The following is a 25,677-nucleotide window of genomic DNA, read 5'->3' as shown; positions in this document are numbered from 1 at the left end:
CAACTAGCGGACCCGTAGCATCATCGACGCGCTGAGAGACGATCCTGGCTCGAAGGAAGACCGTGGTCTCAGTCGAACTGCTGATCCCAGGTGGGTTTTAGATATAAGCGAGCTTTTGAGCGTCTGATGAATGCGTACTGCGCCATCCAGGCTGACGTTCGTTATCGAAACTTGCACAAACTTGGGCACCCCTTTGCCATACGCTTATGCTGCGAAAGTAAATGCATTATCTTGTTTGTTTCCTTATTTGATGGGTGTGTTCTGGTAGGATTTGCGATTCTGGGGTGCACTGTACTGACATTCTGCTGGGTCAGCCGCTCTTCTGTACTTGATGCGCCTGTAGCATACTATCTCACTCGCACCCATGAAAAAATGACAAGAATATTAGGTCAATACAATTGGGGCAAATCTTTTTACCCAAGACAGCATAAAGGGGCTTTGGCTCGCAGGAGGTGGGCAGCCATCACCAGGCATGACCTCCAGGCAAAGGAGTGGGGGTATCTTGTTGGGGTCACTGGACGACTACCATGGACAGGTCGTGCGACCTCGCAGCACATCTTCCAGCATTGTGCAGGACTCACAGGCTCGCAGCTATGTGGTGGGTGCCCTCAGACAGCTTCTCAGCGCTGCATTGTCAGGGCACACTCTAATGCACCTTCACCGCTCATGGCAGCCTGAAAGTCTCCTGAGATTGTTTGCTTTGGTGCAGTACCTACGGCTATTGGCAGCGACTTCTCTCCTCGGCATGATCCTTCTAATGGTAGCAGGTGAGCCACTCGCCACATCCCTTTTTCAGAGTGTGCCACACGGCGGTTGGTTATTGTGGTGCCTCTAAAGGTGATATCAATCTTTGCATGCATGTCAAGATGCAATGCATGTACAGGACCTGAACAATTTGATTTTGGCTGTAGGACATCATGAGCGGCACAAGGCGACCACATCCTCAGTCCACTTCTTCTCTAGACGGGATCTTGCAGGTAATGGACGTTCACCCCTTTCTCCCATACATCTTGCCCAGCATGTCCACCTTTCATCGTAGACTTATTTTCTGTCAACAAAGATTGAGAGTAGTCTGGGTCACCTGCAGCCTCCACGCCAGCTGTTGCCCCAGTCACAGCGCCCACACCTGCACCTCTTCCCTCGCGCAAAACAGCAGTCCCTACATCAAGAGCGCTGGACGTCGGCGCAGTCGGTGAGTCATTGCTGCCCATATCACACACTAATTGCGCGCATCATGCCTCTGCATTTTGGCGTCCGATACGCTGTGGCACAAGGCATGCAGATGCACGGATCGCAGGCAAAAGGCGACGCACAATGCCTTGACCGAGAGAGTCTGCCCTTCACTCTCTGTGTGTGCGCACGCTCTTGGCTGGATGCTGATTGTTAAATGGTCTGCAGGTATAACCCCAAGCAAGCCGGCCTTTACAATCGTTGTGAAGGCCCCTGCTCCCGCGCCCTCCGCCAAGGCCCCAATGAAGCTGAAGGGGGGGCTCACAATGGCGCCCGCACCAGTTCCGGCTGCGAGTGAGAAGGTGAAAACGGCGGGCGGCCTCCCGGGGACTGCACCTGTGCCAGGCCCAGCTGGTGAGCCCCCGACCCTCTGAGATTGCTGAATTTTGCCCATACTGTAGCACTCAAGGAAAAAACCACACGGCCTGCGGTGCAAGAAATTTTTCAAAACAACCTTCAGAGGTTTTCCTGACTCCACAAACGCCAGGATTCATGCTCCAATGGATTCGGCTTGTCGAGAGCTTTCCGAGTCAGGTCTCAAATTTCCATAGGGGTTGAATCTTGGGAGAAAGGGTCTTCCACCCTTCTTGGCCAAAAACAATTATGAGTACTACAGTGCTCACATGTTCCCCCTTGGATGGATGCTGATGTGTCACACCGTGGGCTTGAGGCGCTTGGATAGGGTGAATAGCTGCTTCACGGGGAGGAATAGACCTCAAATGTTCTGAGAGACTTGGCTGATGGTGTTTTCTCTTTGTTGTAGCAGCAAAGAAGGTCAGCAAGCCGGTCAGCAAGCCGGGCAGGAAGATCGGTGCACCGGCGCCCGGTCCAGCAAAGGCTATAACTGCTGCGAAGCAGAATGTCGGCACCAGAGGTGTGCTCCCCACCTATCAAGACTTGTTGAGGCATGTTCTCAGCAATGCGTACTCTTGTAAGACAATTTTGGGCTTGATTGAGTGTTGCAAAAATTTGATTGAGTACCAGGATGTTATGGTGAATCCAATTCACATGATCAGGTGTGCGGTACATTATATTAGTGGCATCTGACAAGTGAGGTGTTGTCCAGAACAGGAAAATACTAGTACGCTACTGCGGTGTACTTGTTGATAGAGTCTGACAGTTGAAGTGGTGCGCAATGCAGGGGGCAAGGGTGCAGGAGCGCCCGCGTACGCGCCAGCTCCGGGGCTCGGCGGCGTGGCGGCAGCGTTCCGGCCGGCAGCGGCGCCGAGGTCCTCCCACTCTCAGAGGGGGGCCTCAGATAAGCCAGTCAGCAGCTACTCTGTCGGGGGGATCTCAGCGCCGGCCGCAGCTCCCTCCAAGGCGCCCGCCAAGCGGCCGGCGGCTGCGCCTGCGCTAGCGCCGGCGGCCGCCCCCGGGCCGGCCACCGGCGCGGGCCGCCAACCCGGCAGCGGCTACAAGTCCATCAGTAGCATCTTTGGATAGGCGGCCAACATCGGCACGTCCGCATGCTCACCTGTTGTTCTGCAGATCGCCTGTCTGTCAGGATCAGTATGTCCCCACGAACGAGGACCCTTTAGTGGACAGCGTTCCTGTTCTTCGAAGAGAGCATGGCTCTTCTGGCTTACAATCGAGGAGTGTCGAATGTCCACAGATCTGAATACTAAAAGCTTGATGTGAAGTGCATTGTACACTGTTTTTTTTCAATGCTTTGAATGGCTTGTACTCCAAATGATAATGAACCAGGTATTGGTCAGGAAAGGGTTTAGGACAAAATTGTGTTTATTCACACCGCGCACATGCGACGATTTCACTAAGCGGAGGCTTTTGAATGCAGAAGTTGGATTTTGGTTGTTCAAACTTGCACAGATGAAAGCCTTAATACCAATCCAAAGGGAATATTTGGATCTTTTAGCAATTGCTAGGTCCAAATGTAAGTCCATACTAGCTTGCGAGGAGGCAAAGGGACCGTGGCTTGTGAAGATTACACAATGAGTTATATCGTCAAGCACAAGCGCGCATGTCCTCCACAATGGACTCCAGGGCAACAGCCCAATGCGTCCAGTGGGTGCCTCCCTGGCAGTACACCACATACGGCGGCCGCAGCGGCCCATCCGCGCTTAGCTCTGCTGTGCTACCGTCAATGAACGTCCCATCCCCAAAGATCACCTCATCATCGTACCCCGGCGTGACCCCTGCACACCCATCCAGCACCCCTTTCCCTCGGTGAACCACACACTGCTCTTGCTGCGTGCAAATCTTCTCTGAATTTTCAGAAACAGCACCTGGAGGTGCGGCAGTATGATAGACAAGGAAAGGCGCTTCTAAGCTCTGTTCGAGAGCTCAGCTTCAACCCCAATGAAAAGGGCAGCTTATATTGCAGCAGTAGATGGTTTATACATGTGTGCTTAGCGGTTTATGGCCGGCACCAGCCAGGTACACGAGCTGCAGTGTGCTGTCATCGAGAGCGCCGATGGCCACAGGTGCTGCGCGCCTCTTCATCCATCAAGAGACAGTAGCTCACCGACTTCCAACAGTCAACAACGGCTGGCAAAATATCAAGAGGGGATAGGCACAGCTCACCAGGTCCATCCATCAAGAGACGCCAGCTCACCAGCTTTCAACAGTCAACCAAGGCTGGCAAGAGATCATGCGGTACAGGTATATCCACCCATCCAGAGACACCAGCTCACCGGCTTGTAACAGTCAACCAGGGCTGGCAAAGTGTCAGGCATGACTCACCGGGCACGGGCTCGATGTAGGAGCCGACCGGGGAGGCGCGCTGCACAGCGCGGCAGAAGGCGCACATGCGCGCGGCGCTGCCGACCTGCACCGCGGTGATGAAGGAGGCCGGGGAGGGAACGCGCCCCGCCGGTGCCACCGCGTACCCCTCGCGACTCATCACCTCGGCCACTAGTCGACCGCCCTTCAGCGCCTCGCCCACCATCTGAGGCGCCAAAAATAGGCCTGCGCAGGCCGTTCCAGGCGTCAGCACAGCCATGACAAGACCCTCCAGCAAGAAATGGCACGCTTCAGAAGACACCCCCACATTAGAAAAATTAAGTCTAGACTATGTGTGGTCCCATTCTTCTGCTTTGTTCGACATTTACTGGTGTGACGGGAACACGCAGCAGCAGTATTTTTCCGGGATGTCTGGTTTCATATTGGGCAAACTGATCAATCTGCCAGGCAAGGCGCAGAGAAGGAGGGAGAGGGCTCAACAGCTGTCAGTTGAGAAGATTGGCAAATAGAAGGACAGCAACCTTGGGCCATGAGGCGCAGGGTGGAGCCGGAGACTCCGCCGGCATCGGTGCCAACGCCGGGCGCGGTCAGCCGAGCGGCCGCAGCCGCCACCAGATCCGCACGGCCGGCAATGTAGCCGCCACCCGGCACGATCGTGCCCCCCGGGCTCTTGATCAGGCTGCCCATCACCAGATCAGCGCCCACCTGACACCCACATCACCAGATTCGGAGAGCAAAAACCTACAGGCCAGCAGGGTGAGTAACAGTGCAAAGAGAGGAGGAACCTATGCAGGGCCTTGGTGAAGTGTTGGTTCTATTGCTCTAGTGTTCAGTAGCAAGCTGTGCTCGACAATCTCCTGTTCTTAGTCAAACACATGCATGAGCTCAGGTGTTGTACTCTGACACAATAAAAGTGTAACATCAGAGTCAGTGGTAGAGGCTCACTGCGCATGGCTCCCTGTCCTCAGTGAACTCTCCGTAGCAGTTGTCCACGGCCACGATGCAGTCAGGGCTCTGCTCCTTGATGATGCGCACGGCTCGCTCTATGGCCGCGATGCTCAGCGTGGGTCTCAGCGCATAGCCGCAGGACCTCTGAATCGAGGCCACCTTCGTCTCTGCTCACAGCAGTGCGTAGAGCCTGTCAGCAAGCCGACAATTGCTTTATGATGAAATAAGCACATGCACAAGCACAAGCACAAGGAGTGCTTGCATTTGACAGTGGTGCATGGCTGCACCGCTGCAGACTCACTCGGAGTGATGGCTGACGCAAGGGCTGCCCAGTCAATATCGCCGCCCTCAGCAAGGGGCAATTCCCTGTAGGCAACGCCCCATTCCCTCAGGCTGCCATGCCCAGACGTCCCCCTTAGCCCTATTACCTGCACCCAGGACATGCCCGTATGAGCTCGCTTAGGGTGATACGACCAAGCATGAACAGCAACGCATCTGCTGCTCTTGTGTTGAGACATGAGCAGTGCTTTTCTCTCTGAGAATGGCAGGAGGCGGCCCCCTTAGCCCTGTCTCCTGCACACAGGGCATGCTGACATGGGCAAGTGCCCAAAGAACCAAAAATTACCCAATTGCTTGACACCAGCAATCTGACCGAGAAGAGAATCTCCCAGGAAGAAGGCAAGGCACACCTCTTCCAGAGTGTCATACGGCTTGCCTGCCACCGCCAGCAGCTCATCCCCCGGGCGCAGCGCTGCAAAGAGCGCCGTGGAGATTGCATGCGTGCCTGACACAAACTGTATGCGCACGATCGCCGCCTCTGCCCCCATCACCTCCGCCATAATCTGCATCCCCCAGGCAATTGTCATCCGGATGTCATGCTGGGCGCTGACTCTGACAAGGAGAGTCAGGCATCCGATCAGCCCTGAATTGGCTGGAAGCTGACTGACTGACTGATCCGCAGGACCGTTGCTCCATGGCTGGATGGTTGCTCCAAGGGCAATACTCTTCACTGACGTCAACAGATGAGGGCTGGGTGAGCACGATGCAGGCAGGAACATTAAGAGTCTTACATCATCCAGAGCTGCGCGGCCCAGGTCGCCATGGCCATATCCAGTGGAGCCGCTGAAATGGTGGGGCCCCAGGCGGGCCCCCCTCATGGCTGCCTGCGCCCGCCTCAAGTTGTGCGCTACAAGCTCATTATCTATCTGGCTGAAGGTCGGGGCCAGATCTGCTGCTGCATCCCACACCTGAGGCAGGCATTGGCAGCATCTTCTCGCAATGTGTTGCAGAAAGAGTCATGAGATGAGAGCCTAGACTGCTAGGATGCCTTCTGGGCAGTGACACGTACAACATGGGCTGCTGCTCGGGATTGAGATGATGTCGCCGCAGCATCTGCACTGGAAAGTTCGCTTTGAGACCAGTGTGTTCGGTTGGCAGAACGTCGTTCACCAGCTACGATGGTGAGCGTTCTCCGTCTGTTAACATTACTATGCAATGACAGAGGACATCTATGGACAGTTAGGAGGCCTGTGCGCCCGTAATCATATCTGCAGAGGTGGGCGTCAGTGCACAGGACTTGTTTTATAGATTGTGAGAGGAAAGCACTGCCCAGCATGACACGCAACAATGTCTAACCTTTTCCGATTACTATAGATATCAGAGTAATTAGCAATTGTTAGGCGCCAGTTACTATACATCTCAGAAGACTGTGAGAGGGGGCTGCATTAACTTCCCACATTGGGGAAGCTGGAGGTCCCACCAATTTAGGATCAGGAAGGAATGCTTCCCATGCATGCACAGATCCCAACCCATAAGACAAGCTCAGATCGTCAGCCAATCATAATTGTGTAGCATTGGTTGGAGTCCGATCATTCATAACTCTGTCCCTTTGGGGTCATCAGCTGTGTTCTGTGAGCTTTGCATGCACCGTGACTTGGCATGCGCATGATGCCAAGTTGGAGTGGCATGCCACTCCAACTTGAGCGCTCACGCGGCACCTATTTTATCAGTGGTAAGATGGGCCTTCCGAAGATTGTTACCATATAATTCGTTATGATTATGATCATGATGTCAGATGGTGGCCTGCACAATGTGCTCACATGAGCAATTTACAGTGATAAAGAGGTAGCCTGAGTGACCACCGTGTTTGCACCGGCCACAAAGATGAGGTAAAGACCTCCGAGCTCCGAGTCGTTTGATCAAAACTTTAGCTTCATGGCAAGACTTGCATCATATCTTTACTGCAGGCGGCTTGCAAAATTGGCATCGCCCACAAGCCAATTGCATGATCAAATAAAATGGTCATCCAATTGTGTCAGGCCTCTCTGTGACGGGTAATACCACTCAGATCAGTTCCACTGAGCCATACTGCTGATCAGTCACCCTAAAACATCCACTCCTGCTCATTCACCCATCCAACAAACTCCTCAACAGGTTGCTGTTCCAAATTTTTATAAGAAATAAAAGGCAATGATCCACCAGACAACCATTTGTTGGTGTTGGTTGACAGGTTCAAAGTCTCGCATTCAGGCGTCATTGGCCTTGTGCCTGTCGCTGACTACAAATATCGAGTGACAGTGACATGGCTCTCGGCGGCAATGAGTGCTGTCATTAAGAGATTCCAGTGCTTGCCAGGAGTCTCACTCATCCAAACTATTCTTGACCTGACCAATCTTATGCATGTCAAACAAGACAAAATATCAGTCATGCTCTATTCTATCTTCAACTCTTGAGCAAAGGTACATATCTTACAAGACTCGCTGTTCAAGGTTTCTCCTCTTCTGGAGGACGCTGTACGCTCCACCCTTGCCCTCCTGGGTCACTGCATCGGCCGCTGGTCTCTGCTCGCCATGATGCCCCTTGCTACTGCTGCCCCCCTCCTGGCTCCTTCGCGGACCCTGTGTCGCTGCACCTGCTGCTGTTTTCGGTTCACCATGATGCACCCTGCTGCTGCTGCCCCCATCCTGGCTCCTCCGCGGACCCTGGACCCTGCCAAGGGAGCTGCTTGAATATTCCAGGAAGCGTCTGGAAGAGGGCCCTAAGGAAAGAGCGGCCGCGGCGGCGGCTGCAGCGGCGGCCGCTTCCGAGGCCGCGCCGGCCGGCCCCGGTACGAAGCGCCGCGGCGGCGCGCCCGCACCGCCGCCGCTGCCGCCCGCCCGGCCGTACCCCGGCGTCTGTGCATGCACCTGCACCATAAAGCATTGTCTCACTTGCATGATGCGGCATGCCCACGTCATGACCCGCCCACGTGCCCACATGCAATTAACAGACCTGCAATTTATGTCCATGAATGAAAGCTGGATTGTCACAAGCCTAAAGGTCTAAGCCAGGCTTGCCTGTGCATCGCTGCCTTGCCTATCAGGTGCTTCCATGCGCAGCAGGCCAAGCTGGCAACACCAGGTGAAGCTGGCAAGCTTAGTATATTTGGCAGTCCAGAGGATCACAATGTTGAAGATCACCTGGACGGCGTCGGGCCCCTTTGAGATCCCCTGCTGCACGGCCTTGCGCTGAATGTAGGCCTCATCGGCGCCAGACTCCATCTGGCCGGGGTGCTCGGGGATGGTGAGGTCCTTGGGGGGTGCGACTGCCAGGGTGTCCGGCAGGGAGGAGGTACGCCGCGCGCTGCAGTGGCTGTAGCCCGCCCCCGGTGTTCCCTCCTGCGGTGTATTTACCCCCGGCGCTGCGAAGGGCGACGTCCCGTCTGTGCTCCGCCGCCACCAGCTGTCGCTGTCCGCCCGAGAATGCTCGCCGGGCTGCCGCACAATCACACTCGCTCAGACTCTTGTCACCTTTGGCAGCGCGCATCCACCGTCACCCACAGCTGTGCAGCACGGCATTCTCCACTGTAGATCAATCAACAAGCAAAGCCTCACATGGCTCACCTGATGGGACACCAGCAGAGTTTGAGCAGTCACTGAAACAGGGCCGCTTGCTCTATCGCAAGACTGGCGGCTACTGGACGAATTAATAATGATTTGAACCTGCAGTTCGAAGGAGGGCCGCTGGGAGTCGATAGAGGCGCGGCCATCGATGGGGCCCATGGGCATCTCGAAGGAGGGACGCCCCTCCACGGATATCCTCCGGCTGTCCGTAGATACGCGCCGCCCCTCGAACGACGGCCGGTCCTTCAGATTTCTCCCAGCCCGCTTCCCCCGCCGTGTCTTCTTCACCTGCACACCGGAAAAGAACTTCCTATCGGTTTGGGATATATGCATGGTATGCACGCTATGCCAGCAAGGCAATCTTGGGCAAGGACGACAGGGGGCAAGAGAAAAAGAGAGGGACATGGAATGTACCCCGGCAGAGCCGTCCAAGGACTGCGCCAAGTCAGATAAGTTGTTGCTCGCGATCCCTGTGCTGGCCATCATATTCAGCAGCAGCTGGTCCTCTGGTTTAAATCGCTGGGCACCCTGCAGGCCACACATGCATCATTGCTTCAGTACAGCACCAGACTTGTTTAATCCTGAACCACGCTGGTCAGACAGTGGGGTGCTGCCACTGTGTATAGCGCTGCAATCGCAGACAAATGTTCAGTGCTCCTCACTTCATCACTGCCGTCTGCCTCCGTGAGGTATTCATACTGCTGTATCCGCCCGTCCTGCCCATAGATGTAGCTGCCTTGTGGGACCTCCTCAAAGTCCCGCCAACTGCTCGGCAGCTTCAGGCCCTGTATCCGGGGAGGCCCTTTCTGCTGGCTGCTGCCACCGCTGCCGCTGCTGCTGCTGTGGCCATTGCTGCTGCCTGCCGCCATTCCCCCCACAATCGCCAGCTTGCCATCCGCTGTGCGCCCGTGCAGCAACTGGTGACTGGAGCCGGCTGAGCGCGCAGCTGCTACCTGTCCCTATGAAAGACACATGCCGGCATGTGAGCGCCAGAGATCAGGGAATGAGAAAACTAGACCTTCAGAGGCGCCTGTCTGACCAGGGGCAGACTGCACAGGTGATCTTGAGCAATGCGCACCATTTGAGAGTCATGCAACACGAAGACGAAGTCTCCCTGCAGCCTGGATACCATGCAGGGGCCAAGCTTTTTGTAGAGCTTGTAGATCAGGTAGGCCTCCTGCATAGAAGCACAGGATCCCACTCACACAACGCACGAGCAAAGGGGCTATGTATAAACGGTTACACACATGTCAATCAGACTATTTATCGACCGAATCAGGTCCTAATTCCGGCAGGAAGATGGATAAGGCTAAATGCAGCTAACGAACGTGTACTGCCTCCCATTCGTGAAAGTTGTGGTTCTGGTGCGTGGCAGCCTTGGCGTGGACTAGCCATGTTAACTAAAGGCACCTGATGTGCTGCATCGCTGCTTACTTCGTCAGTGCCGCTGGTCGTGCAGGTGGAGGAATCCATGCGCTCCAGCATCTGCTGGATTGCACGCGCATTTCGCAGTACCCTGCACAACGAACGGGTGTCTGCGTAATCCTGCTCAGGAATGACCAACTTATCCAAATTCCTTTGCTAAAATCACCCGATCTACAGCCCGTAATTCTGTTCAAATGACTGGCAGGCAAGCGCTCACCCGAGAAAAGCAGCCATACAGCCATCTTGGGACAGGGTGACGACGCCAGTGGTTCCGGCATCTAGCACGGCGAGGCCGGCACTCTGACACAGAATGACTCGACCGCTGGATCCGACCGGGTGGACTTCTCTGAGCTGTCTGTCCAGCTCTGGTTCATAGCTAGCCCAGTCACCGGTTTCAGGCGAACAACCCCGCGAGCAGACGCACAGGAACTGGCCTTCCCCCATAGCAGGCCCTTCACGGGCTTCTCCTTGCGGGTGCAAAGCATGGAGGAGGTATAGGCCCTCTCATACCTCCCCAACACAAGCGTGTTGGAGTGCCATGTGCCCAAGATACAACCGTCGAATGACTGGCAGATACTGACCCGTCCTGTTCAGGCACCGCCGCTTCAGACCCCACGTTGAGCCTCGCTTTAACCCTTTTTTGATTGTTTTGATTGGGACCCATGCGAGTCAAGACAGACATGCAAATGCAGCCACTTGAAAACACTTGAGCAAATCTGACCCTATATAGTACTACGCGAAAAATTCCTTTAATCGTACTTAGATCCACAAGATGAAATTGGAGTAGTCAAGAAGCATGTGCACATCGGCATGATCTGCCCATGGGAGCATTCCTCAGGCCAGGAGAAAGGCAGCCTGGTGCATTCGGCATATCTTTCGACAGCGATCGAGACAAAAATGCTGCTGTCGTGCCGACCTTCAACCGCAATGAGAAGCTCGCCCTGCAGGAGCAAAGGAGAAGGCTTCCTGTGTTCCAGCACAGGTACGATTGTATTGGACCTTGCGTAATATGTGTAATTAGACATAAGAACGCTCACCTTTACAATCTGAGATGCCAACCTCCTGTGCAGATCGTCAAGGTTGAACTGAGCTCCTGAATGCCTGTTGTGCCAGGCGCGAGATCCTGTACCTGGTAGAGCATCATGCCACAGTCATCATCGTGGGCGAGACAGGCAGTGGCAAGACCACTCAGATCCCCCAGTACCTGCTCGAGGCAGGCTGGTGCTCACGTGCGCCCTGCCTTATGCTCTATCATGCATGGGCATTCCACTGGCAGCAGCGCAGATTTGGCTGCAGTCTCCTGCTGGCCCATGCAGGCAACTGCCATTTCAGCTTACAGCCGTGCATCTTCCACACTCGTCAAATACTCAATCATCGATATTTCCGTCAACAATGCATGCGGCAATGCCGGAAATGAAAGCATAGGATCTGGCGCAGATGGGCGAATGGTGGCGTGCACGCAGCCGCGCAGAGTGGCGGCCATGACGGTGGCGGCGCGTGTGGCCGAGGAGACCGGCAGTCCCCTGGGCCAGGCCGTCGGCTATGGGATCCGTTTCGAGGACGTTTCCACTCCAGTGCGGCCTGTCACACCCCTGCGCTTTTTATCACCCCCTTGCAAGGAAATCTCATCAGCCTCAACTTCGACCTCAGACTCCTTGCCAGAGGCATCCGTGCTGACTTGTCACTATGATTGTGGGCCCAAGTGAGTGCAGGATTCAGTCATTGTCATGTCCTGGTGGGATTATGGTGTGCACACGTGCATGCATGCAGGGGACGACGCAGATCCGGTTCTGCACGGACGGCGTGCTGCTGCAAGAGATGCTGCAGGACCCGCTGCTGACAGCCTACAGGTGCGACGGCACAGCGAATCGAGTCTAAACTCCTGAGTGACCTGCTGCGGTGCATAGCACATAGGCTTGCCAACATTCCCTTCTCTCAGTGCTTGTGAGTGAGGGTGATGTTTCTCATGCCAATGATTGGGGCAAAAGGTTGGGGACATCTTCATGTCTTTGGCCTTGTCAGTGGCCTGGATGCCGCTGCAAGGTTCAACAGTCTGCCTGTGAGGCTGAAAGTGTTGAGAAAGGTGCGGAGGAGGACTGGCTCTCCTTTGCGACTGGCTCTCCTTTGCAACTGATGTTCTCGTCTTCCAAGACATGACTTGTCTGTATCTGAGGCGCGGCTGTGCTGCGCAGTGTGATAATGGTGGACGAGGCGCACGAGCGCAGCCTGGCGACAGACACGCTGCTGGGCCTGCTAAAGAAGGTGCAGCGGCGGCGACCGGACCTGCGAGTCATCGTAGCTTCCGCCACGCTGGAAGCTGAGCGCGTGGCGGCTTTTTTCGACGCCAGCACCGTGCGGGGGGCCGCTGCCAAAGCTGGCGACCTCAGCAAGCAGCCCGCCATCCTCTCTGTGGAGGGCCGGACACACAGCGTCCAGGTGCGCAGCCTCTGCTCACATGCTCCTGAATGACCATCGTTTGCCTGCACATATGGAAGTGGCTCAAAGCATCTATTTGGTGTTGGTTTTCAGCAGGAGTTCTTTTTTCTGAAAATTTCGCTCCTGCGACTGTAATTTTAACAGTGGAACAGCAGGTCTGCCTGATTGCTCATAGGATGACAAATGATGGCCTGGGTCATCCCGCACTACTTTTGCAAATCCTGCAACAGCTAGCATGCAACTGTGTTGTGCTGACTGCCGCAGATCCACTACCTGGAGAAGCCCTGCTCGGACTATGTGCGCGCGGCGGTGCAGGCGGCTGCGGACATCCACCGAGAGGACATGCCCGGCGACATCCTCATCTTCCTCACAGGTGCGTTCCCTCCACCCTACAAACTTTCAGCGACAGGCTGCAGTGGGAGAGTTGCATGTGAGCGCAGAGTGTGCTGGCATTGGCAAATGTGTACCTCTGCTTCACAAACACTTATGTCGTCTTGCTCGGGCTGAGAGCAAGGTTCTTGATATCACGGCAGATGCCCTTTCGACCTACTGTTGTGACAAGAGATTAATCGACTGGATGAAAGGCTGCATATAATCCAACGTTACATGCAAACGGTGCAATCTGTGCGTGTGCGCAGGGCAGCAGGAGTGCGAGGACTGTGTGAGCATGCTGGAGGAGGAGGCGCGCAAGGTGCGTGCGGGGCGGGCCGCCCTTCGGCTGATGCCGGTGCCGCTGTACGCCGGGCTGCCAGCCGCCGCACAGCTGGCCGCCTTTGAGCACTCGCCCCGCGGCTACCGCAAGGCACGCTCAAAACCTCCATCACCATGTATCTGACAACTGTTTCTTACCTTGGAGGCCTATAAACTCCTTATTGCACTGTGCAGTAGCTGCTCTCAGATGGAAGCAAGTAGCATGTTTTAGTTTACCCCCCTTCCATCAGGATATGCATGTCACTGTGCAGTGTTTGTGTGCAGGTGGTCGTGGCAACAAATATTGCCGAGACATCGGTGACGATAGACGGCGTGGTGTATGTCATCGACTGCTGCCATTCAAAGCAGGCCTCATACAACCCGCTCACTGGTGAGCACCCTAAAGAGAAAGACCATGGCAATTGACTACACCACTTGCCCCCATGGGCAAAGTTAAAATACAGGGTTTAGAAATACAGTGACAGTCTGTCTTCGATGCCCTTCCAGCATGCAACTTGCCCCCTGTCTCCCATCAAAGGCTTTGCACTGTTCAAGCCGCACACATTCCAGCACAGATTAGAGATGGCTAGAAGTTTGGTGCGCATTTGTGATAAGAACGAGATATTGCTGGTGCCAGGGCTGGAGTCACTGCTGGTGGCGCCGGTGTCAAAGGCGAGCGCCTCGCAGCGGGCGGGTCGGGCCGGCCGCATGCGCCCGGGCCACTGCTTCCGCCTCTGCACTGAGGCCGACTTCCAGGCCCTGCACGATGCCACGGTGCGCCGCCATGCCATCAGCAAATAATCCAGGGAGAATGCACAAACATACAGGACAGTGTGAGCGGAAAGAAAGGTGGAAGGGTTGCCTTGCGGTTTATGTGTAATGCGTGCAAACATACAAGACGTCCTCAGCCCAGGAGCATGATCAACCACAATGCAAATGATCCCCTTCACTGCTGCTGCCTGCCATTCAGCTCTGGCTCAAACTTATGGAGCTGGCGGAGTCCTGTCGAGCAGTGTTCTGATCAGCAAGTGGAACGCAGCTCGACGGGACATTGTCCACATGTTTGATCCAAGACAAGCAGATACACATCTAGTTCTCGTGCCTGGCGCACCGCAGATGTTCTGGGAGGCACATCATTTGTGGCCTGCAAACAAAGTGTAGTACCAGCAGCAAGGTGGTCAGGGTTGCATGTGGAAAAGCATGTGTCTAAACTCCCAATAGCAGTAGAGGGGTGCATTGCACTAAAGTTTGTAAATTTCCCTGTAGAGGCAGTGCTCATCCGCATGTGGTGCGCAGGTGCCGGAGATGCAGCGGGCAGAGTTGTCGGGGACGGTGCTGCGGCTCAAGGCGCTGGGCGTGGACAACATGATGACCTTCGACTGGCTCGCGCCCCCGCCGGCCGAGACCATGGTCCGTGCGCTCGAGCTGCTGCACGCCCTCGGCGCCCTGGACGCCTCCGCCAGGTCTGCTCTAGTAAAAAGTTTGATTCACTGGCAGTGTTTAGGCCCAGACTGGGAAAGTGCGGACGGAGTCACAGGACGACGCAGAAGGCGATGGAAATGGTTATGGGTCTGCGGATAGGCACTGGGCTCTGCGCTGTGGTGACGGCCCAGGGCTCTGCATTACGTGCAATGCACTTTCAATTGCAAGTATGCTCAGAATGCAGAGCGGAAGCACAGTGGCCTTTGTGGTGTTCCATCCATGTGGTTCCAGTGCGCTGCATGGTCATTAGAAGGGGCTGTTCACAATATGCGTTCTACGGTAGTTTAGGGAGTGAGCCTGCTGGGTGCATTTTTGCATGCACAGCTTCGTGATGTGTTCTGACGGCTCAGCAGTCTGCCTGCCTCATATGCAAAATAATTTCTGCTTGAGCACTTTCTGCTCCTTTACAGATGCAGAGCATACGCGCTAAAGGGGCTGTGTGGTACATAATACATGTGCATCAGGTGTGCTCTTGCATTGACAACCTGGGATGTTATATCTGGGGGTGAGCCTATTGGGTGCAAATGTTGTGTGCGCAGAATCATGATGAGTAATATATTGGGTGCGCCAGGCTGTCGAGGCCGACGGGGCAGCAGTTGGCGGAGTTGCCGGTGGATGCGCGGCTGGGGGCGGTGCTGCTGGCGTCGGTGCGGCTGGGGTGCTCGGAGGAGGCGGTCACCGTGGTGGCCATGCTCAGCGTGCACAGCGTCTGGGCCGGCGCCCACGGCGAGCGCAAAGCCCTCGAGGCCGCCAAAGCCAAGTACGCCCCAAACTTGATTGAAAAGGTCACTGCGCTGACGGCAGCGTCGAGTCTTGTGCCGCATCAGAGACCCGTCTTGCACGTTCTTGGGTAAAGCGATGCCTGATGGTGATGATGATGGTTGTTCACTGCTCCTCGGCCTCTCAATGGCTGATGGCTGGGCTGGGATGCTGTGGCTCTGTGCCCCAACCTGCCAGGAGCAAAAGAGCGGTGAGATAGCATGTCAGCAGCTATCATCACTTTCTTGAGGGACCGGCTCAGAGCTTGTCGCTGTGATATATTACATTCCGCGTGGATTTCAGCTCTGTCAGGATTGAGGCTCAAATCATGGGGCGCAGGTTTGCGGTGGGGGAGGGGGACCTGGTGACCTACCTGAACGTGTGGAAGGCGTGGCAGGACTCGGGCCGCGACCGAAAGTGGGCCGCTCGCAACTTTGTCAACCACCGCACCCTCCTGCGCGCCGCTGACATCCGCAGCCAGCTCTGCCACCACCTCAGGTGCGGCCACAACCGCTCTCCTGATTCCCTCTGCGCTTTAATCTCTGGATGCCGGCTGCAACTTTTATGAGATTGGTTGGGTGCTCTCAATTGGGGTGGCTCCCGAGCTTACCCACCTGACCTATCCACCGAGTCTGCTCCTGCCTTGTGTACCTTGCAGCTGTCTTCTTAAATTTTGCTCAAGGTGATGCTTGGCGTGCATTTTAGGCGTGCACGTCAGGCGTGCATTATGAGCTGGATTATAGCAAGATTGACTGTCTCAAGGAGGCATCAGTGGTTCAGTGCTGATCGCCTCCGGCACCTTTGCAGATGCAACATGCCTTTCAGCAGGCGCATCTGCAGGAACGATGATGGCAGCTTTTGACGTGCGGCTCCGTGCAGGCGGCTGCGCATAGCGCTGGAGTCATGCGATGCTGAGGTGTCGCTGCTGCGCAAAGCGCTGACAGCCGGCCTGCTCATGAACGCGGTGCAGCTGGTGGACACCGCCAATGACATCAGCGACCCAGCTTCCGCCGGCATCAATGTCTACCGCATCCTGCGCAGCACGGGACCGGGTAGGTGCCCCTGAGACTGTGCCTCAGCCTCTGCTTGCTCATGAAACCTCGTGTGGCGTGCTCATATATGCATGCATGCTTCAGAGTCGGCAGGCGCAGCCATGCTTGCTTGGCTTGCCTTGTGCACCACGGCTTTGTCTCAGCCAAAGATTACTTGCACAAGCACTTGCGCAAGCTTTCCATATAGAGTCTTGTGCTGTGTTTGCGCACATGCATGCTTTGGAGCTTGCAATCCTTGGCCATCCTGCTTAGCCGGAATAGCGATTTTGTCCAAGTCTGTCTGTCCTCATACAGTGCTGTGATGGCATCTTGCCGCAAATGAGGAGTATGCAGTGCAATTTAGTGCAACTGATCACCTTCGGTTGCTGCAGTGTATGCAGTGCAGCCTGGCTTTGTCTCAAGGGTTGTTTGGGTGATTTTCTCTACCGGATGGTGGCTGCAGGCCCGCCGCCCAAGCTGCGGATACATGCATCGTCGGTGCTAGCGCGCACGCGGCCGCAGTGGCTGGTGTTCTGGCAGATGCAGCAGAGCTCCAGCGGCTGGTTTGAGATGCAGGAAGTCACTGCCGTCGAGCCGCACTGGCTGCCAGAACTGGCTGCCCATGTGTACAGCCACAAAGGAATTAGGAGCTAACGTGTCAATAACATAATTCATGCGCATTTCATTGGAGTGCTCACTGATGAGCTGACTCAAGCACTCGTGCAGGAATCGCAGTTATGTGAGAAGTGAGTTGCACTGGCTTGAAGACATGGAACTTTGTGAACTTGCTTGAATACATGGAACTTTGTGAACTTCTTGAATGCAATTGGAATGCAATTGGTGAGCAGGTTTCAATGCCACCAGTAAAATGAATATAAATCCAACACGTGAGGCAGTTCTGAGCTCCTGATCATGCAATTTTATTTACACAGATTACGGACCCAAGAGCTGGCATGAGCAAGTGCATACTGCCATATGCATACCGGAGTTGTAAGATAAACCTCACCATGCTTACCAAGTCTCAAATTAGCCAAGCAGCATCTGCACAGATATGGCCCCTAAAAAGGAATAAGCATGCATTATCATGCATGCGGGCAAGATTGTCATAATGACGCCATTGCCTTGCAGGCCTAATTGCTTCACCGGGTTGCACAGAGGGTATGACAGGATTGGGATCAAATTCACCACAGTGACACCCCACAGGGGAAGTAATCTCTCATCATCAGTACAAAGTCCTCTTGCCAGAGAGTTCGGACGCTGTTGGAAAGAAAAAGACCTGCGCAGAATGAAAGAACTGGCACAGGATGCTGTCAATTGTGAACAGAAGAAAATGAGCATACTGGCCAGGTCTATATACACAAGATGCAGCCAGAATGGATACCCAATTGATCCCAAGGGCGCACTGCAGGTGTCCTCAAAGTGTTGGAAGAGGAATAATGTTGACAGTATCGCAGGAGGCAAGGGCTCCATTATTGGACATCGACAGATACACGGCACACCAGAACATCTTAATACCTGGTGCCAAGACGCCGAAGGGAAAAAACCTGAAACACCATTTCGGCTTTCCTATTTTGACAGCTGCCAATTGCAGGCCAACAAGGGGAATGCTGCCTTGATGTGTGGCTCTGGTTCTGAGATGCCCTGTCAAGTCCACAGAACCACTCCACGCCGCTCTGCCATTGTTTAAGATCCTTGATACCTTTGGGCACCAAAATTATTCATCTGCATGGCAGGGCGTCTCCTCAAATTCGTGCTCTTCAGCATCAGAGTCTGCCACAGAGCCTTCCTCCATTTGCAGCCCGCCCACATCGCTGTCATCACCATCATCGCTGCTACCGCCCACCTGAACCCATCAAGATATCTTCTCAACCCTTCGCTAGAATATTTGTTGTGCTAGGCCAAAAGCCTGTTATTCCACGTTTTTCCTCCCAGAGGCAGAGACGTCTGCAGACAAGCTGCATGCAAGGCTGCCAACATTCTACCCTTGTTGGACTCGCCAAGCAAGACCCAATCAACCGTGGTCAGTATTTGTACCGCCTCCACCCAGCCGTGGCCACACCGTTTTTATTCGTGCTAGGCATTTACCTAGGCCTTCACTTCAAAACATGCACATCATGCGCACCTCATGCCACGCAGACACGGACAAGCAAACAGATGGACAGAGAGAAAGTATGATTGGGAGCGGCAGCAACGAGGGGGGAGTCCACCTGCTCGGCGCCGTCTGAAGACATGAGGTCACTGTCAGCCACATCGTAGACGCTGTGGATGTCTGCATCAGCCTCCCTGAACTCCTCCACCTCCGACAGCGGCCCTGCACGCACAATGTACCGCTAAGAGTTCCCATCTTACAATACTCTGACCTGTCTGCTCAGCTGACATGCATGCTCGAGGTACAGTCACATGCCGCTGCCACCCACTGACACCTCACGGGTCCACCAGTGCCCCTTCCTACTGCCATGCAAGTTGCGTAGCAGCTGTTCATAACACTCAGGTCCCTCATGCCATATCTGCACCGCAACCCTTCCAACTGCAACGAGCGGCAGTGTTGCTAGCACGGGGCGCAGATGCGAGAGCACATGATCACCCTGTTCTGCAAGGGGCCATTCGGGAGAGACCAGGCCAGACCAGGCCAGACCAGATCAGGACTAGGGGGAGGGATCAGAGGGTCACCGAGGGGAGATGAGGTGGATGTGGAGGGTCGGTCGGGGGAGTCGAGCGCGGCGGCGGACATTTTGCGGCGGATGACCTCCAGCATCCCCTTGCTGCTCCATGTGGCCTCGGTGTACTGCGCGTACTCCGCGGCAACCGCCCGCGTCGTCTTGCTCGCCACGTCCAGCAGACTTTCCCCCTGCCCCGCCACACACCAGTTGTTCCTTGGCACCGGGAAAAACCTACATATTTACCATTGAAATCTTGTAACGGCCTTCCCAACAAAGGGTTCTTAGAGTCGCAGGGAGCTGCCCATCTGTGGCATCCTTCTCAGAACCCTTGCGAGAGAGATTTTGATACGCCAGTGGGCACACAGTAAGCACAGAGCACAGCAGGTGCTCCTGCCACATTGCAATAAATGGCGACTTTCCTGACCGAGCAGCAGGGGCCTTGAGACACCCTGTCTATCTTTTAAATAGTCCAGGAGCTTTCCATGATGGGCGGCATTTCACATCAACTCATGACATTGGAAAGACTCCTTGCAGGATAATTCAGAGGACAGTAAGGAAGCGATTAGGGGGGCCAATGACGGCGTCAGGCGGACACGTAGTGAACAAATGAGTCTGAGGACTGCAGGAGAAGGCGCACCCGGGCCTGGCGGCGGAGGCAGCCGATGACGGTGGCGTGGATGGTGGCGACGGAGCGGTCGACGTTGGTGTTGTTGACGGAGGGAACGGCGTGTCGCTGCGCGCGCGCCACCAGGTACTCCTGGATCGCACGGATCGCGCGCATGTACTTTACGTACCGGTTCTTGCTCGGCTCCAGCGCCATGTACTTGGCGCGCACCTGCCGGCAGCACATTGTCAGGCAAGGCAGTAAAAACGGACTGTAAAAGCTAACATCAATGGCATGGCAACGCTGCTGTTTCCTGGTCCTCAGCAAGGAGCTTCCCTTAACAGCCAACAGAGCAGTAAAAAGGACCTCACACACAAAGCTCGGCACTGCGCATGCAGTCATGAAATGGCCTTACACATCGCATCAATTTTGTACAAATTTCTAGTCATCCTGCCTTGTTGAACGTGCTGTAGCCAGGTTATTTTTTTCTGGGTATAGTTGTGCCAGGCATATGATAGGAATACATTTATTCCAATGATGGGAACGGATGATTGCTGCACCGGACAAGGGGTGGGAAAGCAGTGCTGATAGGATGTGGTCAAGGGGCGGTACCGCGAAGCGCTCGCGGTGCTTGGCCTCGTTGGAGATGTGGATGAGGAAGGGGAGGATGGAGGGGTGGCGCTGCATCAGGCGCACCACGCTGTTCAGCGACAGGTGCACGCCCTCCACCACCAGGCTCTCCTTCCTCCCCTCGTACGCGCCGATCAGCCGATCCAAGCTCTCCAGCACCATCTCGCTCTGCGCCTTGTACCCCTACGCACCGCATGGCTCCTGCCTTAAGCATACTGCAGCCTAGGAAACAGGTGACCTCCTGTTTATCAAGGCACCTAACGTCATACACAAGATGAGCGCACATTCAGGGCTTATCTGTTGTCAGCACATTGCGATTTTAAGACGACATCAGCAATGCAAAGTATTGCAAGCGCTACACAAGATCCAGGCAGGACTCCGTGAGGCGCCCGAAGAGAGATTGGCTAGCAAGTGAGGTGACCTTGATGGTGCGCTGCTTCACGGCCTGGTTGAGGCTGCTGCTGCGCGGGGGTGGGGTGGATGCCTTGCCGGGCAGGTCCACCGGGGCGGCCGCCGCCGGCCGCACCTCCTCCAACTCCCCCACATGCTGGCCCGCCTGCTCACCGGTTCCACTCGGTGAGTCACTCAAAAGCAAGGCAGAAATTGCCCTCTGCTTCTATAAGTATGCTCTGCCAGTGGCTACTATCAGAAAATCTAACAATGCACATCAAGGTTGGTTAACCTCGATTGCTGGACAAAAAGCATTCAACACCAGTGTCATACCATGCAATAACTGACATAATGTCCGGGTCTGATCCAGGCTCCATGGCCAGGCGCTCCCAGCACCACATGCAGGTCCTGGTGTGGTTGTTTTCAACCAGAGAATATGCACAGGCATGCAAGGCAGTAAGCAATTCTTAGAACAAGCCTGCTTCAACGGAGCCATGTTGGGTGGGGCGTGCCTCGTAGGTGGAGGCCCAGAGCAGAGGGTTGGCCTCCTGCGGCGTGAAGCTGCGCATCATGTTGCGCACCGAGTCGGTGGACACGATGGTGCTGATGCCCAGCCTGGCTGCCAGCAGCCCTGCCAGCGTGCTCTTCCCTGTCCCGCTCGTTCCCGCCAGCAGCACAGTCACACTCCGCCTCTGCTCCCGGATACTGCGCACACATGTGACACCCCTTGTCACTTTCCATGCACACTTCAGGGTGTGTTGAGTGATGTGCTGAACTATGCTCGCTCCGGCCTTTATGCTTGGCATCAAACAGGTCCTACGATGCACGCTGCTGAGCTGCCAAGGGCAAGCAAGCACACAGCAGCGCGCTGTCCTGAGAGTATTACACTTTATGCATGCAGACCTGCATGCCAGGCTGAAATCTTCGCTGGCGAGCAGCTTGTCGGTGTACTCCCTGATCTGCTCCATAACCAGCCGCTCCCACTCCTCCCTGTACAAGCTCACCGTGGCTTTCCTGCATGACATGCACAGAGAACATGCTGGAGCGACGACCAGTAGTATCATTGTAGCTGCATGATGTTTGATAAGTAGAATGGCAGGGAAGAAAGTCAGCCGACACATCGCAGACAGTGCACCAACCTGCCAGGGAGAACCCCGACTCGGCCGTCCAGGTTGAGTATTTGAAGGGCATGGGTCCAGATCAGGCCATCCTTGCTATGTAGCATGTCGTTGGTCCCGTTTGATCCAGCAGTGGCATCTATTGTTAATTTTGTTGTGTCATATCCATCGTCTGCTGCAGCTCCTCTCAGCTTCTTGGCCATACTCTCGAAGAGACTTTTGCTTGCCTGTGGAACATGGAAAGACGATGCTTTAACAAATCTTGTTTCATCCATAGACACTTCTGTACTCAAAGAACGTCCCTTCTGCTCTTGGACCCTGGGTGCTGCAACAAGAAAAAGTTGCCCTCTTCTAGTGTTTGCCAGACTCACCTTGTGAGCAACCCTGGGTTTGCACCCCATCAATAGAAGAGTGCTTTTGAGCAGAGCGGCAGTGTAACGGGCAGCAGGTTGCTGCTGAACCTCTTCTTCTCTCCTGAGTCCGTTACCGTTCGTTTCTCGCCCAGGACAGCTTGCATGCTGGTTGCTCTCCACCCTTGTGAAGCCCTTAGTCGCAATATCTGTCGACTGAGTATTCAACTCAGCTTTCTTGTCCAGAACATAGATGTATGCAAGGCTGGGGGCAGCAGTTGACTCTTGATCGCCCATGGCCACCAGGGACCTTGGATGCGATCGCCACCAGCCCTGCCGTCAAAATAAGCCGCTGAATAACTTCCACAACACAACAGCAACGATGCATTTCAGCTCTTGATCGTGCAGGAAGCCACATTGAGGTGAGCATCTTCAGTTAAGCGCACATGGTCACACGTGGCGAGAGGAATCTCTCACGTGCTCTCCATCCCTCACAATTTTAGCAGATTTTAGTGTGTTCAATGTGTCATTCTATGCATAGTGTGTGTACTGTAAGTGCATCATGCATATGGTCCCACTCTTATGGCGAGCTCGCCACCGGCACACGTTTGCTCAGGCTGTGTTCTGTCACAAAAGCCACTTGGCAAGCTTCAAATTACTCAATCTAGTTGGAGATTGAAGCCGATCAGAACATCGAGAATCACCGTACACGAAATTAGCAAATTAGTGCTGGTCGAGGTCGTATCCAGCTATATTCGCGCTGGCGGTTCTAGCCAGAAGCAACTGACTTCCCGCTGCAGTGTGCACTTGGAAAGTGCCAAATCTTGCACTACCATGATTAAACTAATGTTGCAACATCATTTGAAGGGCTTGCTCCATTTAGAATACTCACATCCCAATATTCAGAGACATGCATTGTCAACAGCGGAGAGCACAAAGGATGTGACTTGACAGGGCTACATAGCCCGCTTAGCACGCCCTGTGCCCTTGCCATCCACCTTCTTGATGTACCCAAAGTCGTCCAGGATTGCTCGTGCAGCATTGTTGATGTGCGTGAAGCGGGAAGGACCCAACAGGACTCCCCCAAACCAGCGAGACACCACCACTATCACATTCTCAGCTCCCACAATCGTCAGCAGCTTCAACAAGCGGCTCCCCGCTGCGCTCTCACCATCATCATCAAAGTCCTGCAGCCATAGCATGCCTGACACCCTTGCTGACTTGGAGTGTGGCTCATGCATACAATGAAGCTGACGAGTGCAAAATACATAATACTGCAAAAATATGGAAGTTGTGCACACCTGCAGGTGGGTGTTGCTGTCGGGCACATGTATCCGGTATGCCATGATATTGTGAGTGGCGCGCTGGACTTTGTTGTTGGTGAGTAGGGCAGACATCACAGCTTCCACATCATGCATTGACCTTACAGGGGCCAGGTGCGCCTGCATGGCAGATGTGTGATGATCCTAAGAGTGGTAATTAGGAGTTTGTGCAGTAAATTATGGAACACACTGATGCTGCTTACCTGGAACGTGGATTTGCGTTCTGTGAAAGGCTCCGCACTCTTGATGATGTCCCAAGTCTCCTGGGCAAGATGGCAGGGCAAACAAAGTCAGCTAAATGCAGCACCGAAGAGCCTTCCAGCTGTGCGTTTTGAGTGCAATCGACTCACCTGCGCTCGCCTCTCCGCCTCAGCATATTCTGCAGCTTCCCTTGCGCGAGCTGCTGCTTGACGCCAGTCTGGCTCTTTCTCTGCCTTAGCGGGTGTCTCTTCAACCGGCGGAGCTTCCCACAGGTGTGGCTGCTCTAGCAATTTTGATGCCCATGAATACAGTACCACCTCTCCTGTCACAGATTTTCACCCACCCAATCACTTTAATCATCTCCTTCACTTCATGTGGAGATCGGGACATCGACGCCAAGTTGGGGTGATGCATCATTGATCTTTCCATTATCCTCCCAATTGCGCAAGCGTTGTACCCTGTCTGTGCACTCACCTCACCTGGCTCAAACATCCTTTCCAGCTCTTGCGCTGCCACCCGACGCTCATCGTCAGATGCACAGCCACCATACAGCTCAAAGACAGGCGCTGCACTGGAGGGATAGGTCTCTGGGAAGTGAACCCGCAGAGTCAATTTGTGGGGATTGTCCTTGTCTGGGACGTGGACCTAGCAGATTGCCACACGTTAGGGGTTTTCAGGTGTAACAGAGTAGAAGGGCAGCAAGGGTGCAGCAACTGGCCCTGCGCAGGGCACACCTGCAGACGTTCTTCAGAAAGGACTTCGCAGCTATCTCCAAAAATGGCCTGAAGGGCAAAGACCTCTTCCTGTTGTTGCTGCCTATTCTCTGCAAGGCCAAGAAATCGTCGTACGTTTCGTAACAGCGATCAAAAGTCTTTTGACCCTGATAAGTCAATTAAATTCTCGTCCCATCACATGAGTACAACGGCACCATATTCAGCTATGAGGGGAGCTCGGATCTTCGAGATTTATTTTGAGTGTTACTGTATCTCCTCAGAGGTTCGTGCTCGTAATTGCTCCATGGGATGGCCTTCTTTTCCAGTCTGTAAACTATGTCAAAATGACCCACAACTCACCTTGGCTTGTCGCAAACGACATCAATCGCAGTGCTGACTTCTGAAATCGCCCTGTAATGCATTTGATCAGTTCACATCCATGCTTCCATACCATCTCATGAGTATGATGAGTCATGCATGGGGTGACGTCATAAACTCGAGGCTCCTAAATCATTAGCATATCTCCTTTGGCATAATACATGGAGCAGTAATTCGTTCAGGTTGATGTAATGAATTGTAGTTATCCCACGTTGCTCTGCTATTAAAAATGAAACCATTTGGACACATGCACCATTCCGATGCATACCATAAGTGCCCTCTTGCAGGCCGCCGTGGCGAACGATGAAAGTACAAAAGAGACTATAGACTACCTGACAAATAATGTGCTGAATCAATGTGAGACCAACTCAGATGCGCAGCTTGATAAACAGGACAAAAGGCCAGAGTTTTTCCTGTCAGAGCCTTCATGTTCGTCGGCAGAATTCGCCACATTCTTTCTCAACCATATCAGGGCCCAGGCTCAAGGCATCCTAGCCGCAGCACAAATCGTATGGGATCAGGAGCAGCAGAAAGCTCAGAAGTTGACCAGCAAGCCCAGTGGGAAGCTGCCCTCTGGTTGGCCTGATGAAACGACCACTGAGGTCCGCAATGGTCACAGGAGACCCAACAGCAATGCTCATCAAGCAGCACCACTCCCAGCAGCAGATCCACCAGCCTTGGACAATGACAGCTTCCCAGCCCTTGGGAGCAGCTCGGCCCAGAGCGCCA

At 54.5% G+C, this 25,677-nt stretch overlaps 5 protein-coding genes across 5 annotated transcripts; 2 read left to right on the top strand and 3 right to left on the bottom strand.

Annotated features, from left to right (window-relative positions):
• Window positions 1-472: 472 nt before the first annotated feature.
• COCSUDRAFT_44150 (hypothetical protein) lies at window positions 473-2,673 on the top strand (the record flags this gene model as incomplete). Its single annotated transcript, XM_005644696.1, has 7 exons — window positions 473-598; window positions 710-767; window positions 912-977; window positions 1,088-1,192; window positions 1,399-1,584; window positions 1,994-2,104; window positions 2,372-2,673. The coding sequence occupies 7 exons, from the start codon at window positions 473-475 to the stop codon at window positions 2,671-2,673; spliced, it is 954 nt and encodes a 317-aa protein (XP_005644753.1).
• Window positions 2,674-3,192: 519 nt separating this feature from the next.
• Window positions 3,193-6,270, bottom strand: COCSUDRAFT_37904 (aluminum resistance; the record flags this gene model as incomplete). Its single annotated transcript, XM_005644695.1, has 8 exons — window positions 3,193-3,383; window positions 3,931-4,155; window positions 4,452-4,635; window positions 4,876-5,048; window positions 5,180-5,306; window positions 5,568-5,720; window positions 5,949-6,125; window positions 6,223-6,270. The coding sequence occupies 8 exons, from the start codon at window positions 6,268-6,270 to the stop codon at window positions 3,193-3,195; spliced, it is 1,278 nt and encodes a 425-aa protein (XP_005644752.1).
• Window positions 6,271-11,005: 4,735 nt separating this feature from the next.
• Window positions 11,006-17,236, top strand: COCSUDRAFT_37903 (putative DEAH; the record flags this gene model as incomplete). The annotated part of the gene is made up of 14 exons (XM_005644694.1): window positions 11,006-11,166; window positions 11,298-11,413; window positions 11,622-11,758; window positions 11,955-12,034; window positions 12,377-12,620; window positions 12,885-12,993; window positions 13,259-13,422; window positions 13,596-13,701; window positions 13,948-14,084; window positions 14,607-14,773; window positions 15,364-15,552; window positions 15,891-16,049; window positions 16,431-16,603; window positions 17,046-17,236. 14 exons carry the CDS (start codon window positions 11,006-11,008, stop codon window positions 17,234-17,236), a joined length of 2,133 nt encoding a protein of 710 aa, XP_005644751.1.
• A 1,060-nt stretch (window positions 17,237-18,296) lies between these two features.
• COCSUDRAFT_67534 (hypothetical protein) lies at window positions 18,297-22,719 on the bottom strand (the record flags this gene model as incomplete). Its single annotated transcript, XM_005644693.1, has 10 exons — window positions 22,356-22,719; window positions 22,006-22,211; window positions 21,770-21,880; window positions 21,355-21,571; window positions 20,898-21,032; window positions 20,459-20,659; window positions 19,880-20,077; window positions 19,253-19,430; window positions 18,790-18,893; window positions 18,297-18,425 (listed from the first exon to the last, which is right to left on the bottom strand). The coding sequence occupies exons 1-10, from the start codon at window positions 22,629-22,631 to the stop codon at window positions 18,297-18,299; spliced, it is 1,755 nt and encodes a 584-aa protein (XP_005644750.1). The 5' UTR covers window positions 22,632-22,719.
• Window positions 22,720-23,160: 441 nt separating this feature from the next.
• COCSUDRAFT_30802 (UPF0029-domain-containing protein) lies at window positions 23,161-24,975 on the bottom strand. Its single transcript, XM_005644692.1, has 7 exons — window positions 24,931-24,975; window positions 24,592-24,680; window positions 24,337-24,502; window positions 24,007-24,179; window positions 23,860-23,919; window positions 23,636-23,776; window positions 23,161-23,521 (listed from the first exon to the last, which is right to left on the bottom strand). Exons 1-7 carry the CDS (start codon window positions 24,950-24,952, stop codon window positions 23,291-23,293), a joined length of 882 nt encoding a protein of 293 aa, XP_005644749.1. The 5' UTR covers window positions 24,953-24,975; the 3' UTR covers window positions 23,161-23,290.
• Between the last annotated feature and the right edge of the window lie 702 nt (window positions 24,976-25,677).

Source organism: Coccomyxa subellipsoidea (assembly GCF_000258705.1).
Source record: "Coccomyxa subellipsoidea C-169, whole genome shotgun sequence".
Taxonomy (NCBI): Eukaryota; Viridiplantae; Chlorophyta; class Trebouxiophyceae; family Coccomyxaceae; genus Coccomyxa; species Coccomyxa subellipsoidea.
This window is presented reverse-complemented; position numbering and strand designations above follow the sequence as displayed.